At 37.2% G+C, this 20616-nt stretch overlaps 1 protein-coding gene across 2 annotated transcripts in view; it reads right to left on the bottom strand.

The window, feature by feature from the left end:
• Window positions 1-3399: 3399 nt before the first annotated feature.
• Window positions 3400-20616, bottom strand: part of LOC137425132 (fibulin-1) — an 87404-nt gene continuing 70187 nt past the window's right edge. For both annotated transcript variants that reach the window (XM_068113254.2, XM_068113255.2), the window contains 3 exons: window positions 10307-10452; window positions 10050-10184; window positions 3400-6709 (listed from right to left, as the gene is read on the bottom strand). In XM_068113254.2, the coding sequence (XP_067969355.1) occupies window positions 6570-6709; window positions 10050-10184; window positions 10307-10452 (421 nt within the window). In that variant the 3' untranslated portion in view covers window positions 3400-6569. The remainder of the gene's footprint in view (window positions 6710-10049; window positions 10185-10306; window positions 10453-20616) is intronic.

Raw genomic sequence — 20616 nt, 5'->3', positions numbered from 1 at the left:
ACCTACTGAGATACATCAATGATCTACCAATTTTATAATAAATCTACCACATACCGAGTTATATCATCGATTGACCGATTTTATACAAAATCTACCACCTATCGAGATAAATCACCAATCTTCCGATTTTATACCAAATCTACCACCTACTGAGATACATCAATAATCTACCAATTTTATACCAAATCTACCACCTACTGAGATACATCAATGATCTACCAATTTTATAAGAAATCTACCACATACCGAGTTATATCATTGATTGACCGATTTTATACCAAATCTACCACCGTTCGAGATAAATCACCAATCTTCCGATTTTATACCAAATCTACCACCTACTGAGATACATCAATGATCTACCAATTTTATAATAAATCTACCACCTACCAAGTTATATCACCGATTGACCGATTTTATACCAAATCTACCACCACCTACTGAGATACATCACCGATCTACCAATTTTATAATAAATCTTCCGATCTTCCGATTTTATACCAAATCTACCACCTACTGAGATACATCACCGATCTACCAATTTTATAATAAATCTACCACATACCGAGTTATATCACCGATTGACCGATTTTATACCAAATCTACCACCACCTACTGAGATACATCACCGATCTACCAATTTTATAATAAATCTACCACATACCGAGTTATATCATTGATTGACCGATTTTATACCAAATCTACCACCTATCGAGATAAATCACCAATCTTCCGATTTTATACCAAATCTACCACCTACTGAGATACATCAATGATCTACCAATTTTATACCAAATCTACCACACCTACCGAGTTATATCACTGATTGACCGATTTTATACCAAATCTATCACGTACTGAGATACATCCCTGATCTACAGATTTTATACCAAATCTACCACCTACTGAGATACATCAATGATCTACCAATTTTATACCAAATCCACCACACCTACCGAGTTAGATCACTGATTGACCGATTTTATACCAAATCTATCACGTACTGAGATACATCCCTGATCTACAGATTTTATACCAAATCTATCACCTACCGAGATACATCACCGATCTACCGATCTTTTCACATTTTTGTCCTTCATGAAAAAACCATGCTAACATCATGCAGTGCCTGGTGCAAGGGTGAACCTCTTCAAAAATGTTAAATGTTTGGCTTGGAATCCCTCAGCTCACCTTGTCAGAAGAGCATGCACAAAGGCCGCATAAATGCTGGAAAACGCGGCAAGATCCCAGGAGCAAAATCTGGGTATTCTCCATCACTTTGAGCTCCAGATTCCCAATAAAAAGTTATCTTACGTTTGTCAAAAATGTAAAACAAATCTGATACCAGTGGTGGGATCATGATCAAGCTTTGCATCGTTTTCTACAACTTTTAAGAAAATCAAAATTATTTCCATCCATGCTGGAAAATGGAAAAAAGAAAAAAAAAGAAAAAAGTAGTTCTATAATTATAAGAGTGGGAGCTTAAGTGTAAGAGGTGGGGCGAATTCCGAGAGAGGAGGTGCGGCATTAGTGAAGTATGTGCCATGTAAGCGTAGAAAGTAAGAATGTTTATTCGGTTTAACAGGCATCTTTTGTTCTCTATCCTCACATACCCTGTGACAGCATTGAGAGTACAATTGTCACCAGCTGAAACGATCACAAATAAGAACTATAGGAGTGGAGGATGTGTATGCTGTGCTTGGACTTAAATGGTTTGTGCGGATATATGAGATATGTATATGACTGAGGGTTGACCCTGGATGATGTGGCTGAGAATAGAGCCGATTCAAAACCGTCACATTGGCTGTCTTCAAGGGGGCTCACCTCATTTCTGTTCTGCTCAAATTTGTGATGGAGGAGACAAGAGCTCCAAAAGTGTGTCGTGGTGGCGGGAGGTGTGGAAGGAGCCAGACATGGTTCAGGCACCATGAGGCGTAGTTCTAGGAACATATAGTGTTGTTCGTAGCTCTTGGAGGACCCAGGGATTTGTCAGCTGCTGGGGGCAGAGCTGTGACTCCAAGTGGCCTGTTTGCTTAACTTGTGCAAAAAGCTCTGCATCTGTGAGCAAGTTTGACTGGAGGCCCAGATGTTACTTCTGTTCAGCGATGCCTTTTTGCTCAGCTGAGAAAGACACTTTTTTGTTCTGCCCCTCATCAGCATACTTTCCTTGTACCCCTTATCATTTCCCTTCATTATGCCCATAACAGACTTGGATACTTTACATCAGTATCAGTGAAGAAACTTGAAAACATTTCTGGACTTGCATCCTCTGCCCTCTCCATACTGTTCCCCCGACCACGGGTTTCTAAATGGCGCACGGGGTCCGTTAGCAGTCTCCTTCTGGTGACACTCCCAAAATACAGGATCACTGCTTGAAATACAAACGAACTCATTCGTTCCTCTTTTTATCTTGCCTGTGGAACAAGCTTCCACATTATCTTAAATCTCATTCTTTCCTCCAGATCTTCAGTTGTTCACCACCATCTCATCATTCCCCATCCAAAACCATGATCTTATCCACCCCCATTAACCCAACCCAAGCCCACCTCTTTTTTTGTTTCTGCACCATCTTGTCCACCCCATGTGTCCTCCCAGCTCACCCTCATTCTTCCCCACATCCTTTATTAGTCCAAGTCTCCCTCTTTTCTGGCCCTCAACCCTGCCATTGTTATTTCCCCTCTTTACCTTTCCCCATATGTATTCACCCCTCTTTGTTTGTCTGTCTGTTTGGCTGTGAGCAGGATATCCCAAAAAGTTATGGACGGATTCGGATGAAGCTTGGTGGACAGATTGGGTATGTGACGACGAAGAATTGATTCAATTTTGGAGAAGATTCGAATCCGGATCTGAATATTATAATTTTTGAAGTGATTCTTCACCATTGAATGTTAGGGCCAAAAACTATTTTAGCACGATATCTCAAAATGTTGTGGACAGATTATGACGAAAGTTGATGGACAGATTGGGTATGTGACAACGAATAATTGATTTAATTCTGGAGGATATTTGAATCCGGATCTGGAAACTATATTTTTTACGTGATTCTTCACCATTGGATGATGGGGCCAAAAATGATACATTGCACGATATCTCAAAAAGTTGTGGATGGATGATGATAAAACTTGTTGGTGAGGTGGGTAAGTGACAAGAACAAACCGATTAGATTTTGGTTCAGGCCCGAATCCAGATCTGGTCTATCAGTGGGATACAAAACTTAAACTGTTCAGCCTGGTGGAGGTATGCTCTCTACTGAGTGCCGTTGTAGTCTTATTCTGTTATGTCCTGATTCGTTATATGTTCTATGCTCTTCTACAAATCTCGACTTTGTAAACAATTTTTTATTTTTAAGTTGAGGCATAAAATTGCTTTCCTTTTCCTTTCTTTATGTTAAGTTTGAGCTTTTATGCTTTGATAATATTTATTGTATACATATTAATTGCTTTAAAGCTTTTCGATTTTGCAGGATAACCATCACTTGTATTTAAAATTGTGTTGGATTCTGCATTCATATATTCATTTTATTGCTTGAAGTATTGTCCCCGTACTTGATGAAGAATATAAATTGCGTGATAATCTTCAAGTTTACCTTTTGCATAACCAGTCCATCTTGTGGTTACTTAGCCACACAAATTGTCAAGTTTATCATTCCCACAGGTCTATTTTTGAGCCTAAAGCAAACTCGAAAAACATTTTCCATAAAAGAGTAATTATGTTTCTTCTATTGGAATTGTATATGGTGGCTTGCAAACAGAGCCTCAACGGCGGTGTACAGAAGTGTTTTTAAAAAGAATACTAAATACAAGGCACAGGGAGGTGAAATTCGCTGCACATGATGTGCAATGCACGCAGAGTAAAATGAGTGTTAATTTACGTCCGTAGAATGTCTAATAAATAAAGAACATATAAGCACACCTGACACTAGGCCGAGGCTTCAAACTTTGACATGCTCACGAGGCTGCACTGTTGAATAAACTGTTCCAACTTGTCATTTTTGACAGGCATTTTACTCGTTAAGAATAAAGAGCAAACTCGTTTTTGTTATCTGAAATATTTTAGTTGTCCTGAAGCAACCTGAAGACAATGATTCTCATGGGATTTAGAGATAATGATTAATACGTAAATTAATGTCTTTGCCGGTCTGTACTTTGACGAATCCCACCAAATTTGGAAACATGTTGCAATAAGTCAGCTGGCCAGTATCCAATAGAAATGATGCCACAATGAGATACATATCAGCAACAACGGCCCAGCAGAGATATGGCGAGGTTCATATCGACCAGCACAGCTCTATCACCCATTCCTTTACCTGACCACCCACTGACAACTTTTCCAAATGTAGTTTCATTTTGATGAATGGTACACAATCTTGCTTGTTCCTTTACGCAAAATGTTAATACTAAATAGAGTTCCAGGCCTTGCATACTCTGATGATCTATTGGTCCTAGGGAGAAGAACATTTTTATATCAACAGTGGTCGAACGAAGGAAATGAAGAGTAGAAAAGCGGAAGGGCCAACGGGAGTTGTGGGAGATATGTTGAAGGCAGCAGGAAGTTGGGGTGTGAAGAGAATGACAGAGATCTGTAATCTGGTGGTGAAAGAAGGCCGCATTCCAGTGGATTGGGAACTGAGTACCCTCGTCCCTCTATACAAGGGGAAAGGTGACCCTCTGAAGTGTGGCTCGTACCGAGCAATAAAGTTATTGGAGCATGGAATGAAGGTATTGGAAAGGGTGTTGGAGAGGAGGATAAGGAAGAAGGTGAAGATTGACGAAATGCAGTTTGGATTTATGCCAGGAAGAGGAACGACAGACGCGCTCTTTATTGTGAGGCAGTTGCAGGAGAAGTACATGGAGAAGAGGAAGAAGTTGTTTCTTGGGTTTGTTGATCTGGAGAAAGCATTCGATAGGGTTCCACGCGAAGTATTGACATGGGCATTGAGGAAGTTAGGAGTGGAGGAATGGTTGATCACAGTAGTGATGGCAATGTACAAAAGAGCGCGCACAGCTGTAAGGACGAAGGACGGGAACAGTGGTGAGTTTGAGGTGAAGGTGGGAGTGCATCAGGGGTCGGTACTAAGTCCAATACTATTTATAGCTGTGATGGAGGTGCTGGCTCAGAACGTAAAGGAGGGTTTACCGTGGGAGTTGTTGTATGCAGTTGATCTGGTGTTGATTGCGGAAAGTATGGATGGACTGAAGGAGAAGATGAACAAGTGGAAGGAATGTATGGAGACAAAAGGTCTGAAGGTGAATATCGGAAAGACGAAGGTGATGGCAAGTGGTAAAGCATGTGGTGAGGTGGAAAGAACTGGGAAGTGACCATGTGCTGTGTGCAGGAAGGGTGTCGGAGTGAACTCCATTCAATGTACAATGTGCGCTGAGTGGGTTCATCAAAAAAGTAGAGGTCTGAGAGGGTCATTAACCAGTGTGGCAGCTACATTCAAATGTAAGGTGTGCACAGAGGGAGCTGCAGATGGAGGAAATGTTGAGTTGGATCTTGGAGACGGCGTGAAGCTGGAAGGTGTGAAAACATTTTGCTACCTCGGAGACATGCTGAATGGAGAAGGTGGATCAGACTCGGCAACAGTTGCTCGAGTGAGATGTGCATGGAAGAAGTTTCGGGGACTGAGTGGCGTGTTTATGAGGAGGGGAGTGTCGTTGAAGCTGAAGGGAAAGGTGTATGCTGCATGTGTGAGAAGTGTTATGATTTATGGGAGCGAGACATGGGTAATGAACGTAGAGCAGCAACGAAGGCTGGAAAGGGTGGAAATGCGAATGGTTCGGTGGATGTGCGGAGTATCGTTGAGAGAAAAAATATGAATGATCGTTTTAAGGCCATTTTCCCCGCTAGAGCGGGGGTTAGCCTTGCGGGCCCCATGACAATCATGGTTCCCTGTTTGAGGCAATGTTTTTATGGCCGGATGCCCTTCCTGACGAAGACAAATGATGAATTGCGAAAGATGATGGGAAAAGAGCCTGTGATTGATGCTGTGAAGAGAAACAGGTTGAGATGGTTTGGTCATGTGTTGAGGAAAGATGAAAGTGACTGGTTGAGAAGAGTGATGGAAATGAATGTAGAAGGAAGTAGAGGACGGGAAAGACCGAGAAAGACTTCGCTAAAGATGGTGGAAGAAGAAATGCGGGCAAGGGGGTTAACAAGGGGAGATGCAGAAAATAGGGCTAAATGGAGAAGATTGTCATGGGGACCGCAAGGCTAACCCCCGCTCTAGCAGGGAAAATGGCCTTAAAATGCATGTTGTTGTTGTTGTTGTGTAGTGGTCGAACGCTGGTGGAGGAGTGTGTGCATAAATCACATGCAGGTCAAAGACATTAGTAGATGTCAGTGTAATTTTACATGAATTGCAATCTTGATATCAATCAAGCAAACTCCACTAAGTAACAGGAAAATGGTATTACTTAACATGGATGTAGACGTTGAGACGTTCAATGTAACAGCACAAAGGTTCCGAACAGACAATGTACCATTAACTCAGAACAAAGCCACATGGGTATCACCCGTTACATGGTTTACAGGATCCCTGCAATGGTGTTCATGGGACAAGCAGCTTATCAAAAGGCATAAGGTGAAACAAATACATGGATGTAAATGATGTTGCGGTGTGTGAGGTTTCCCGCACGATAGAAATCCAACGCAACTTTGAGCCGTGTTGCATAAGGACCCTGAATTTGCTGTCGGATTCTCAGCTTTCCTGAAAGAAAAAAAAAACAAGACAAAACAAAACAAACAAGTCAATATAATACTGGAAATTATCTTAATTTCTGACAAACAAGTTTAGAAAATGAACTGTGTATTATATTGTTGCGGTTTTGGGAAAACACTAAAAAGTAATGGCAACCACCATACAGGTCTGTTTGAATAGTTATTTCATAGCAGACCATTATCTTAGTCCCTTCCCCCTTATTTCAGGTTAGTATGTCTTTATGCATTGCGGAAAGGAAAGATAGGTCCTCCACTTACAAGGGATAAGTTACCAGGCAATGCACCAGGCTCCAAGGCACACCATGGTGTCCAGGATCAGAAACTCACCAATCAGGGTGAAAGTTACTGTGGGAGAGCTTGTGGACGGAGTAAAGGGCTCCACCAATCCAGAGCCACGAGACCTCCAAGATTCCCTCCTCCCCCTTGGAGGGTGAACAAAGGGATTTTGAAGAGATTGATTCTCTCTCTTGGTTCGTGGCTGGCATCACAAGCGGTCACGGTTCATTGACTCTCTTGGTCCAGGCTTTTGGTCACAGGCGCTCGCAGTTATGCTAGCTCTCAGTTTGTGGCTGGCATCACAAGCGGTCACGGTTCATTTGCTCTCTTGGGCACAGGCGGTCGCAGTTGTGCTGGCTCTTGGTTCTTGGACATTGTGGCCCTAACACGTGCCTTCAAGTTTCTGCTTCTCGTCCCTTTTTCTTTGCTATTGAAATAATCACATTGTAAATATCTGCAATAAATCAAATCGTTGAAACGTTTTTCTTTTCTATCTGTCTGTGAATGTCTCTTCTCCATTGATCCGCCATTGTTCGTATCCAGGTTAACATCGACCGTAACGGCATTAGCATCCCTCTGGCGGTTACCAACGGTTTTCGCCCAGCCGTCTAAATTTCCATCTAGGAACAAAGGAAATCGCCGGAGGGTAAGTAACGGTACGTTCTTACCCGATTGGGACCGTCATGTGGTGCAGGTAAGCTATCGCGTGACGGACCAATCGGCGTTCCTAGTTGCTGAATCACAACCTGCTAAGCACGAAGTTATTCGTGCGCGGCAGCCACAGGTCAGGTAAGCTCGGGAGGGAACGGAGGTTAACCCCCTTGTAGTAAACCCGAATCCCGGACCATAACACATCGGTGCCGGTAGCAGCATTACGCTCCGGCCACCATAAAAAAAAATTAAAATTAAAATGGATTAAATTGAGATTTTTTTTTTTGTCACCGATCTGCACAAAATTCCCCCTACTGTCAAAGTGAAAACATGTTTTTAGAAATTTTTACAGGTTTATAAAAAATGAAATACAGAAATATCTAATTACCCTGCGCTCCCGAATCGAAAAGCAGGGTTAAGCATTCAGTTACGTACGTGTGCGGTGTGCCGTGTCTGCATTTTAAAAATTCATTTTCTCGGCAACCGTTGGTCCGATTGACATGAAATTTTCACCATAGGAGGGCCTCCTCCTGTAGAATATTTTAATGATTATGACGTCATAGGTCACGTGGTACAGGCACCATCTTGGAAAAACTTCACAACTCTATCTCTGAAACCACTCCATGGAAAAAATTGAGACCTGGCTCATTGTCAACTACTCCCCATGGGGAATAAGATATGTTAATGATGATGTCATCGGTGCCTTCGTTATGACGTCATAATTCGACAGGGACAACGCTTAGTCTGATCAGTTTGAAATGTATTGAGCATGATCTATGCAACAATTATATTAGAGAATATAAATTTATGATGTCATCGCTCACGTGGTCTGGCAGCCATATTGGATCAAAGAAAAAGAAAGTTCAAAAACAGAAGAGTTGGCTTGCAACAAGTTGACTGCACAGGGTAAGTATTCTATGAATACTATCAAGTTCACGTAAGTATTCAACCTCCTGAGCCAATACTTTGTAGAAGCGCCTTTGGCAGTGATAACAGCTTTGATTCTTCTTGGGTATGTCTGTATCAGCTTTGCACATCTGGATTTGGGGAGTTTCTCCCATTCTTCCTGGCAGATTTGCTCAAGCTCTGTCAAATTGGATGGGGAGCGTCGGTGAACAGCAATCTTCAAGTCTTTCCACAGATTCTCAATGAGATTCAAATCTGAGCTTTGGCTGGGCCGCTCAAGGACTTTCACGTTCTTTTCTGAAGCCATTCCAGTGTTGCTTTGGCTGTATGCTTCGGGTCATTCTCCTGTTGGTATGTAAATCTTCACCGCAGTCCAAGGTCTTTTGCACTCTGAAGCAGGTTATCCTCAAGGATTTGCCTGTATTTGGCTCCATTCATTGTTCCCTCTATCCCTATAAGTCTATAAGTCTCACAGTCCCTGCCACTGAAAAGCATCCCCATAGGATGATGTTGCCACCACCTTGCTTCATGGTAGTGATGGTGGTAGATGGGTGATGAGCTGTGCTTGGTTTCTGCCAGACATATGGCTTTGCATTCATGCCAAATCGTTCAATTTTCAAATAAGGTGGTCATTGAGTCCTTAGTCACCTCCCTGACCAAGGTCCTTCTTTTGCCAGTTTGCTCAGTTTGGTCGCACGGTCAGCTCTAGCAAGAGTCTGGGTAGATCCATATTCTTTCCATTTCCTAATGATGGGTACTTGGTCACACTGTGCTCTTGGGAACTTTCAACACTCTAGACATTGTTTTATAGCCTTCCTCAGATCTATGTCTCCTCACAATTCTACGTCGGCGTGCTACGGACAGTTTCTTGGACTTCATGGTAGGGTTTCTGCTCTGACATACACTATCAACTGTGAGATTACTAGAAAGAAATGTGTGTTTTTTTGTAAATCATGTCCAATCAATTGGATTGGCCACAGGTGGACTCTAATCAAGTTGTAGAGACATCTCAAGGATGATCAAAGATGCACCTGAGCTCAATTTGGAGTGTCATAGCAAAGGGGTTGAATACTTATTAACTCAAGACATTTAAGCTTTTCATTATTAACGAATTTGTAAAAAATATTCAAAAAAAATAAATCCACTTTGATTTTGACATTTGACAAAAAACACACACATTATCTACACTTATGTGTAGATCAGTGGCAAAAAAAATCTCAATTTAATCCATTTTTAATTCAGGCTGTAACAACAAAATATGAAAATGTCAAGGCATGTGAATACTTTCTGAAGGCACTGTAGCTATGAACTTGCCTGACAGCAGCAAAAGCACCACTCGCTTCGTGTGTGAACCTCAAAGGCTTTCCTTATAGCATTACAGACATGCATTTATTCAATGATTTTCTTGAAAATGCAAGTATACTCAATCATATGGAAATCAAAGCATTTTCATCTCATATTTACAATCTTGTCTGCTTACTTAAAAAGGCACTAACCAGCAAGGAAGTTCGGCTCTCTGGTACTGATGATGTCAAATATGGCCCTATCATTGCCATCGACAATTCGAAACACAATCTCAGGGCTGGGCAGATGAGGTACGGACACTCGTGGGACACGCACGTACATGACCTCTGTCGGGTTGGACAGGGAGGGAAGGGAAAGAATGGCAAAATTGCATTTTGCATTGTCATTATTTAAGGGTTCATCCCATGAATCTATGGCGGTGCTGCGGTAAAAGGTCAGTGCAAAGTACCAAGGGGAGCATTGAGCGTAGGCTGCGATGCAAGAGCCAAAGTGGTGTGGGATACATCTTTGACCGAGTCAATGTTGCACTGGATGTCTGCTGCATCACAACCCAACTTAACGCAGCGCAGAAGGCTTGCAGAAATCTGTCCTCCCCTATAAACAAAAAGGAGACCGAAAAGGATAAAAGGAGTTAAAATATACAAATATACATAAAAACGTTGTTAAACCTGGAGTTATACTCTTCACGTATGTTGTACATAAATCGATGACTATATGACTGACAGTTGTTATGACTGGTATGACTGAGGCAGAGGCTCGTTTTTGTGTCATGAAGTCTTAAGGGCACATTTTATGGAGAGCACGCCACTCCGACCTCAAGACCAAGATGTAGCATTGATGCCATCCAATGAAAAAAAAAAACATCGTGATGCGGGTTATTTTTATTTTTTATACATGCGCTTAGAAGGCTCGTAATAACGCGCGCGCACGCACGCACACACACACACACACACACACACACACACACACACACACACACACACACACACACACACACACGGCCTGAAGACTCAATGGTGAAGATTCACTAAAAATTTTTTTATCTGATCCGAAATCTTCACCAAAATAGAATCAATTCTTCCTTGTCACACACCAGTAGGGTAATAATGTTGCTTCTGGGACAGCCCGTTTAACATGGGAAATCCCTATCTAATGTCGTTTACCCCTATTTGGGAAAACACCCCTATTAATCCAAAAGACTATGGGCCCTTTGACCTTATGAACCATGAGCCAATTGATCTACTTGGAACAACCCCTAACCTTCACATTAGAGATCTGAGACAACCCCTAACCTTCACGAATGTGAAGGTTTGGGGTTGTCTCAGATCTCTAATGTGAAGGTTGGGGGTTGTATATTATTATGACCCACTCACACACAAGTCCCAACTGGAAAGTTGTGTGATCCTTCTGACCTTATGGGTCTTTTGAACCATGAGTCAATTGATCTACTTGGGTCAATACATAATGAATATATTTTAATTGAGCTAGGGATGGGATTGGGTTGGGGGCTGTATATTATTATGACTCACACATACACAAAAGTTTAACCTCAACTTTAGTTGGGGTTAAACTTTTGTGTATGTGTGAGGGATAGGGGTTCACAGATCTCTAGTGTGAACCTGTGATCCTTTTGGACCATGAGCCAATTGATCTACTTGGGCCAATACATAATGAATATATTTTAATTGAGCTAGGGATGGGATTGGGTGAAGGTTAGGGGTTCACACATACACACAAGTCCCAACTGGAAAGTTGTGGGATCCTTCTGACCTTATGAACCTTTTACTCTGGTGAATATAACCCTACAAATATTTGTTTATGCGTGAGAAATATTTTAACCTCCCTCAATGTTCTTGTCTGAGCGCCTCCAGTGCTACATACCATTTTTAAATTAAAGTATATACCAAGGTTGATTACATGGTACTTGGTTCTATCATTTATATACTTATGGTAGCCCGTTATCTTATCACTTATATACTTATATATGGATGGTTGTTGTTTAATGACTTATCAGTTTTGTTTTTTGTAATTCTTGTGAGTAAAATGAACCCAATATTTCTTCCCCATTCATATCATATAATTTGTAAGTCCAAGGGACTGTATCCATTACATCAATGATTTTAAATAATTCACGAGTCCATTTTTGTGTATAACCTTTCTCAAAATGGCTTTTCCATCTGTATATTCTTACAATATCACCAACTTTAAACTTGGGCTTTCTCAAATTAATCTCCTTTTCATATTCTAATTTTGTAAATGTTTCTGATGGTTTTGATTTTGTTGATGAATGAACTGTATTATTGTAATTATCTACAATATCCTGAATTAAATACACCCATTTTTGAGAACCGAGTTGTGTGAATTTTTTATATAATTTCTCTTTCAAAGTACGATTAAAACGCTCAATAACAACTGCCTTTCCTTCATTAAAGGTGCTGTATAATTTAATACCTTTCCCCTTAAGAAATTTCATGAATATTTTGTTGTAGAACTCTGTTCCCTCATCGGTCCACAGTTTCTTTGGTTTTCTTTTATCCCTATCAAATATTAGCTTAAAGGCTAACATTAAAGTATCACCCCTTTTATTTTTTAAAGGGACAACCCAGGCAAATCTACTCCTCAAATCAATAACGGTTAAAGCATACCTGTATCCCTTATCATTATTTAGTTCGATTAAATCAGCGGACCATATGTGGTCAGTGTATTTAGAATAAACTTTCCTTCTTTTAAACTTTGTGATTATAGGTTTATGTAATTCATTAGCCAAAAGCTCCTCAGTCTTGATAACATCATTGGAGTTTAATAGTTTTTTGGGAAATAACCAAGACCAAGTTTCAATTTAACACTTATCATTTTTTTCACAATAAACCTATCAACTTTCTCTCTCAATGTCGGATTTCGTATCAAAGACAAATTATACAACATTTCTCTGTCTGCTTCATGTTTTTCATCCAATGTGGTGGTATCCCCATAAGCAATATCATGCTTCATACACACTTCATCAACCCTATTTTTTGGTCTGGACCAAGGTTTAGGATTGTCAGTCTCATCTAATCTTTTATCCAAGTTTGTTCCTGGACCACAGAAAGAATACCCTGGAAGGTGTAGTTCCCCAGGAATTCCAGTTGTTGTAAATTTACTTCCTGACAAAAACTTTTGTATATCCCCTCCACTTTTAGGTGAGATGAATTGACACTTTTTAGAACCACACACTTGACATATTCCTTTTTGATAAACTCTATTATTTTTAGCTTTAACATACAATACACTTTTAGATTTAGTTTTCTTTTTACATTTGAGACAATAACTCATATTTATTTATCAGAAAAATTCCGACAGAGTATCAAAACCTTTTTGGTTTTCAACATATACATTTCAATCTTTATTTTTAAAACATAAAGAATCCTAAGGAATGCCTTCACTCTCTCCTCCATTTATTTACAAATAAAACTAACTAAAGTCAATACCACTTTCTCGTTTAGATCTCCTCCCTGAAATTGAACTCATCTCATCCGTTTTTAAAACCAATTTTTTCACAAGAGTCATTCTTTCTTTATTTTCCTCTTCGGTGCGTTGAGATTGATTTATTTGTTGTAATACATTTAATCTTTTACGAATCTCACTGATTTCCATCTCCCTCTCCTCCCTCTCCTCCTCCTCCTTCTCTTCTTCAATTCCTTCCTCAGCCCTTACAACCCTTGAGCTTGAGTCCCAAATAATATTATACATATACTCATCTGGATTTTGAGATATTCTTGTATCTATAATTATTTTTCTCATAATAGGATACCAATAAGATTTGTTGACGATTTCTAAAAGAGTTTTATATTTCATAACTTTGAGAAGTTCATTTTTATTTAATACTTTAAACAAGTCTCTATTTGTGGGTTTAACAATATCAGTATAAGGCCAGTTTTTAATGACAAAATTTCCATGTGTATGTTCCAATTCGTACGGTATGTAAAACCGAGCACCCTTTTCTTGTAGGTATCCTTGAATACAAAAATTATAATTCTCTTGTAGTCTTCTTCCTGCCATTTATGTATCAGAAATATATGTGAGATTAATATTATGACAGGTAATACCACCCCATCTTCCCACTACCAAATCGGTTTGTATTCCTCGGCTTTCTATCCTTATCTCATTACCTTCCTTCTTTGTCATGCGAATCATCGCTATACTATCATATATTTTTATTTTCTTAAAATCATGTATTTGTTGTTTACTAATTGTACTTCCACATAAATCCTTATCTTCACCAAGTGGATAATATTCTTCTTTACGAGACTGATTTAAATCATGTAGGTCTTCTATGTTTATTGAAAAAGACCAATTATACCCTAAATCAGGCATATCATACCCCCATTTATTAATTAGCATATTAACTAAATGTCCTTCTTTATAAAATTCAATTGTAAGCAGGTAGTTAAATTCAATGAGGAAAGGTGTATGGTCAGTATAACCAGGTGTTGTGGTTGTAAATTTTACTTGTTTCACAAAACGTGCTGTTTTATTTAACAAGTGTGATAAATCACTGAATCTAATTAAGTCATTCGCATCTGTAGGGTTTGGATAATTGATTAATTTATAAGTATTCTTCATATTAATATTTTTACTTATACTATATTTTTGTCGTTCAGCCTGTGCCTTTGTATAATAATTTGATAAATCAATATCCTGGGAGGATTTTCCAAAGATAGAACCATCTTTTCCAACATAAGTCATTTATATTAGATTAAAAATGATATCATAAAAATTTTCATTATTGTTGAGTTGAAGTAATACATATAAACATAATTGACCACAACATTTAGAATTAATTTCTTGAACTTGAAATGTTTGATAAACACCATTCTGTAAGAATTGTATTACTTCAACAGGTGGTGGCATACCATAACTATCAAAATAATATTTATCCTGACTATTATGAATACAAACCCAATGAGAACCATTCTGTGTGTCTAAATTCATAATAATATTCTTTGTATTCTTATTTATATGTATTAATTCATCTCTCATACAGATTACCACATTATCAATTTTTAGTGTTTTACAATACTTGGCTAGTTCTATATTTGACGTTGTATTCTTTCCAAATTGTTTAAACCATTTATCCATTTATTTATGAGAAAGATACAATCCATTACCCCGTTTAGTTAGTTTAACACCCGCTTGAGCGATAGAGGAAAGCATATCTCCAACCAACAATCTAGCTTTATCAGGTAAACTTTCAAGTTTTTGAGCAAAATCTACAATTACACCACTTCCACTAATTTGTTTCTCCAACTCCTTGTTATGTCTTTCCAATTCTTTTTGAGCTTTTAGTTGTGCCTTCCTTTCGTTAGCAGTTTTTACCGCTGCTGAAATACCACCAGTCAATGCTCCCGCCGCACTTAAACCAGCAAATAAAGGAATTAGAAACGGGAGAAATCCTCCTCTTGACTCGTCTATTGAATATTTCTTTAACATAGGTTTCGTCATTTTAATTTTAAGTGATCCAACATCATTTAGTGTTTTTGCTTGTGTGTGAGTGAGTAAAACATCAATTCTTACAGCTCCTTTTCTTTGAATTGTATTAACATTAATAATACAAGGCTTTTGATTTTGAATACAAGATGTTAATTTATTAAGATTGATTTGATTAACATATACCCCTACCATTTATTTATGAGAAAAAACCTATGTGATATTAATCATAACACCATTATCTGTATTAATCTGTAATTCTGTTTCCTCCAAAAGCAAACAATAAGCATCAACTTCTTCATTCTCCCCTCTTTCAATGTATAGAGAAGTATCCACTCGATTAGACTTTATAGTTTCCTTTTGAGAACTCAGGTCAATTGCGTAGATTGTATATAAACCTTTAAATGCAACCATATCCAAAATAGGATCATTATTACCATTACTTTCACACACCTTTTGGTAGGACTTGTAGGCTTCCGCATAATCATTTTTTTCCCAATCAATTTCCAATCTATCTCGCGGATAAAATGTGCCATCAAGAGAAACCCGAAGTTGTTTCACCTTAGCATTATCACTCAGCGCATTATTCTTATTAGTACCCTCCTCTCCATCTGGTTTTTTAAAAATGAGCCATAGGTATCGTGGCTTTCCTTCAAGAACACCCAAATTCCAAGTGTAGGTAGTGTGTTCCAGTTTAACGTGTTGACATCTTCTTTTAAGGTATGATACATTTAGCGGTTTCTTTGAGTTAAGTCTTCTATTTAACATCTCTTCCGTTTTAAGATTAGGAGTATATTCACTAATATACCAAAACAAATCATTAATAACAAATTTATTATTGTCGCCAAAAGCATTTTCAGCCCCAAAAAGCAATCTATTTACATTATCATTCCTTTGTAGTTGAAATCTAATTTTAAGACCATACAAAACTTTATCATAATCACAAAATCCAAATATACCTTTAAGAGGTACTGCTACGGTAAAACTATTCTCAGCTTTTGCGTCATCATTATACATTGACTTCCTTTGACTATAACCAGGGTCTGTGTTTGTTCCCGTTGACATATCAGGAATAAAGCCTTCAACAGCTCCCTTACCCATTCTATCACCAAACGAATATAGTGTAAATTTCATCATTTCAGATGTAGCAGAGACATAATCAACCGCTTCAACCTCTTGTGTTCCAATATACAGGCGAACACTGTCAAACATTTTCCAGAAGAAATCATTTACGAGTGTAGCATTAGTATTATTCGCAGCCTTAGTGAATTTAAATTTACACAGCAAGAAACTATCAGCTATATTCAAGTAAGTTTGTTGATTATTTATTTCAAAACTTTTTGTTCCGTTTGAATTCCAGTCGGTTCCTGTAATAGCATTTACCTTAAAATAGTCTTCCTTTTTAGTAGAGTTTGAAATGATAATCGTATCATCCAAATCATAGATACTATCAATCGCTTCCATACTTGTATTTATATAGTATTAAAATTGTTGAAACCCTGACCCAAGTATTTTAATGATTTTTTGTCGTTCTTGTGAAGATAGTTGAGTTTTACCTTGTAATTTATGAGACTCCTTTTGAGCTTGTTGTATAGCACCCGCAACGGAGCCCACGGCAGAAGCAGTTGAACCAATTAGGTCTTTATGTTTAAGGATGGTTGAACCAATACCCATTAGAGTATCAATTATCCCATCTCCTTTATTTCGAAATTGATGACCCACACCCCGTTGTCTCTTAGGTTTATAGTATCCTTTACCCACATACCTTGTATAGTCTGGTGAAAGGAACATGCCCTCCCCTGTAATTATTTTATATTTTCCCAACTCGTGTTTTCTTACAATAACCATTATTTATTTATTGAAAAACTTCACGTAGGTGAATTCTGATGGATATAATTTCATCATTAAAGGATATCATACGATTATCTTGGTCGGTTATCCTAAAATTTACTCTGTATATGGTTTTTCCTGACACAGGTAAATAGACAAGATTTTTTGGTTCCATATTAAATTTATAACCAATCGGGGTTGAGTATGCACTGAATGAAAATATTGTATTTGTTCTTATTCCATCGTTATAAGCACCATCAATCAAATCACAATGAATTAATACTGAATTTATACCGGAGGATATTTGGATAACATTATCACTGTAAAACGTCCCGTTATTTTCAATCTTTTTTGAAGAGAAACCCAATAGCTCTCTGAACGAATTTTCAATCGTGAAATCAACTTTATAATTATTTTTCAGTTTAATAGTTGATTTTGAAGTGTGTGTTTGAATATCTATTACAATATTTTTTGGTTCATCACCTTTTTCTTTCATAAGGCGAGAGACTTCTGAAGATATTTGAGAAATCTCGTAAGCACCGGGTAAAACGGTTATAGTTTTGTAGGCAGTGCCTGGATTATAACTAAACTTGTTGTTTTTCTCTGTGATATTAAAAAGGGTATTGTAAGTTTCCATTGACAACAAAGATGCCTCATATGAGGTAAGGGGGTCAAGTTGTAGTGGGTAAGGGAATGAAGCTGTGTAATCGCTCGTTGTGAAATTAAAACTAAGAATTGTGCTTCTCATCTTATTTAATATCTAATAAAATATCTTTGTATTGACATTTATTAATTATTTTCATGTTCATCAACTGATCTAAAATGGCTGAGGATTCATTAAAACAATTGTTGTTTCCAGCCTTCTTACTACCTAACAACAATAATAGCCTATTAACTAATTGTGATGGGTCATTTGGAAGAAAACTAACACCCGAACCAAGCTTACTTAAAGCATCAATAATATGTTTCTCCTTCTCGTTCTTCTTACTTTTACCAGCAACAGAAACTCCATAATCAAGTGCATTTAGCAACTCAATATATACCCTATCTTCCTCTCTTTCCATATCAAGTGGTTCCTCAAAATATTTTGAACCGCTGAATCCGGGGTTTGTTAGAAGAAACATTAATCTTGGAGTTAATTTAACATTTGGTTGAGTAGAACTCAAGAACATCAATTCATCATTAAATATCAATACCTTTTCTTCCACAAGATGAAACACTGCTGGTTCTTCTGTTGGAATGAGACCTGCTCTGGTTTTTGAACCCGCCGAATATTCATTGTTTTGAAGAGCTTCCACAACATAATTAGGGGGTTGATTTACCTGCTCAAGTTTCCGAAATAATCCCTCGTCATCATATTCTAATTCACCAAGTTCTTGTTTTGTTATCTGACTAAAATCGTTGAGCATTTGAAGTTTTTTCGGAGTAAATTCTACCGTGGGAACTGTAGGGTGTTGAGTTTTCAAAAGTGGTTTAAAGAATTTCTCTTGTTTTCTTTCAAAGGCTTCTTCACCAGTTAGTTTCTGTTTCCGTTTCTTCTTTATCTCTTCCTGTTGTTTAACAACTTTTGAAACTAATTGTTGATGTTCCTTAAACTTTCTTTCTCTTTCTTCGGTATTCATTTAGTATTGAAAAATATCATTTAGTATCTCATCTTGTTTCACAACAATATATTTATATTTTCCAATCGTGTGTTTCATATAATTTTCAAATTCTTTTTTACTACATAACGTAGAGCAATTATCTCTCCAAAAATTATTTACATCTATTGAATTTAACTTAAATAAAATAAAAGTATTGGCATTGTTTCTTATTGAGCGTCGAGGGAGTTGAAAATATGATTGACTAAGATATATACAATTACAAGAAGAATGTCTCCCTCTTGTATAGTAGCTATCCATTACTGTTTGGTTTCTCTCATTAACACAATCATCAAAGATGACGAGGTTCTTTTTTGATTTATCTAAATCTTGAGGTGAAGGTATATCATCCGTATTATCACTGAGAATACAAGTTATGGGTTTCGATTTTGATTTCTGTGTATCACAAAATAATTGTATTATATCTTCAATATTATAATCATTTAGTTTGTTTTGAAGTTTAAATAAACCGATAATTTCTTCCTTTTTAAGACCCACATTAAAACCCTGTGAGAGTAGTTGATACTCGGGTTGAAAACTTGACTTTGTAAAAATTATTAAATTATCATAATCTAAAAAATTAGGACCAAGGAGCATCTTTAAAAGTAAACAGGTTTTTCCACATCCGCTTGAACCAACTATTAGACATCTCAATGAATTTGGAATGTTTTTATGGTTATTAAATTTTATCTTATTTTCCCAAACGGGTAAAAAATCATTCATTTATATATTTGGAAAACAAGTCATCTAACTTTTTTTGAGCTATTTTAGAAACTTTATATTTTATCCTGAGTTCGGGTTTAATTTCAAAATAATTCATTATTTTATTTATATAGTATCTTGTATTAACATTTCCATTAAAATTATTTTGAATAATAAATATCATTAAACCCTTATACATTTCCTCAATACAAATAGTCTCTTCCCTTGTAAGAAATGGTGTATTATCACCATAATACTTAACATTCATCTCTCTTATTAATCTTGTAAAGTAATTCATTTTTGGTTCTAATTTAAAAGAGTTATATGTTTTTTTATATTTCTTATTATCATTAATTAAAATTAAATCACAGAAAATACATTGTTTATATGAATCCTCATCATTAAGCCCCACTCTATCACAAGCCGGACAATTCTCTAATTTATCATATGGAGAGTCTGGAAATTCTAAATATCCTTCAGAACTTATCATATTTATATAGTAAATTTTTACTTAAACTAAACGCAAGTTTATTCATTAATAAATACAATGTTTCACAACACAAAAGACCAATTTCAATCTATTACCGAAGGTTCTATTGATTGTGTCAAAGATGTAAAGTTGAACAAAGATAAATATGGTAATTTTTGGGTTTATCCCGAATTAAATGATAATATTAGTCCATCAATTATGTTTAAAGGCCGCGGATTTTCTATTCCAGCTAAAAAATCGATAAAAGTCCATTTGGATCATGTCTCCCCCCTTCTAATGGCTATTTATGAAAAGATTGGTGAAAAATTGGACGCCACTTCTTTGGAACTTAATGATAAGACCATCAACTCAAGTAAAGGAGATGTATGTATATTTTTTAATAAAACAGATATTGATGTTAATAATAAAATCATAACCGGAGAGATGACATTTAGGTCAATGATAATTAAAGATTATTTGAAGATAACTTTTAATGTTAAAAATATTATTATCCAAAAGGATATTGAAAGAAAAATTATTGGGCTCGATGGAAATGTAATTTAGTTTAAGTAAAGTTTTCATATATAAATGGTGCGAACAATCCAAGACACAATTGAATCTCTTAGCGGAGTTCTTTGTAATCATGGAAAA

This window comes from Myxine glutinosa, chromosome 4 (genome assembly GCF_964187855.1).
Source record: "Myxine glutinosa chromosome 4, kmMyxGlut1.1, whole genome shotgun sequence".
NCBI classification, from domain to species: domain Eukaryota; kingdom Metazoa; phylum Chordata; class Myxini; order Myxiniformes; family Myxinidae; genus Myxine; species Myxine glutinosa.
Note: the sequence above shows the minus strand (reverse complement) of the source record. Positions and strands in the feature narration are given on the sequence as shown.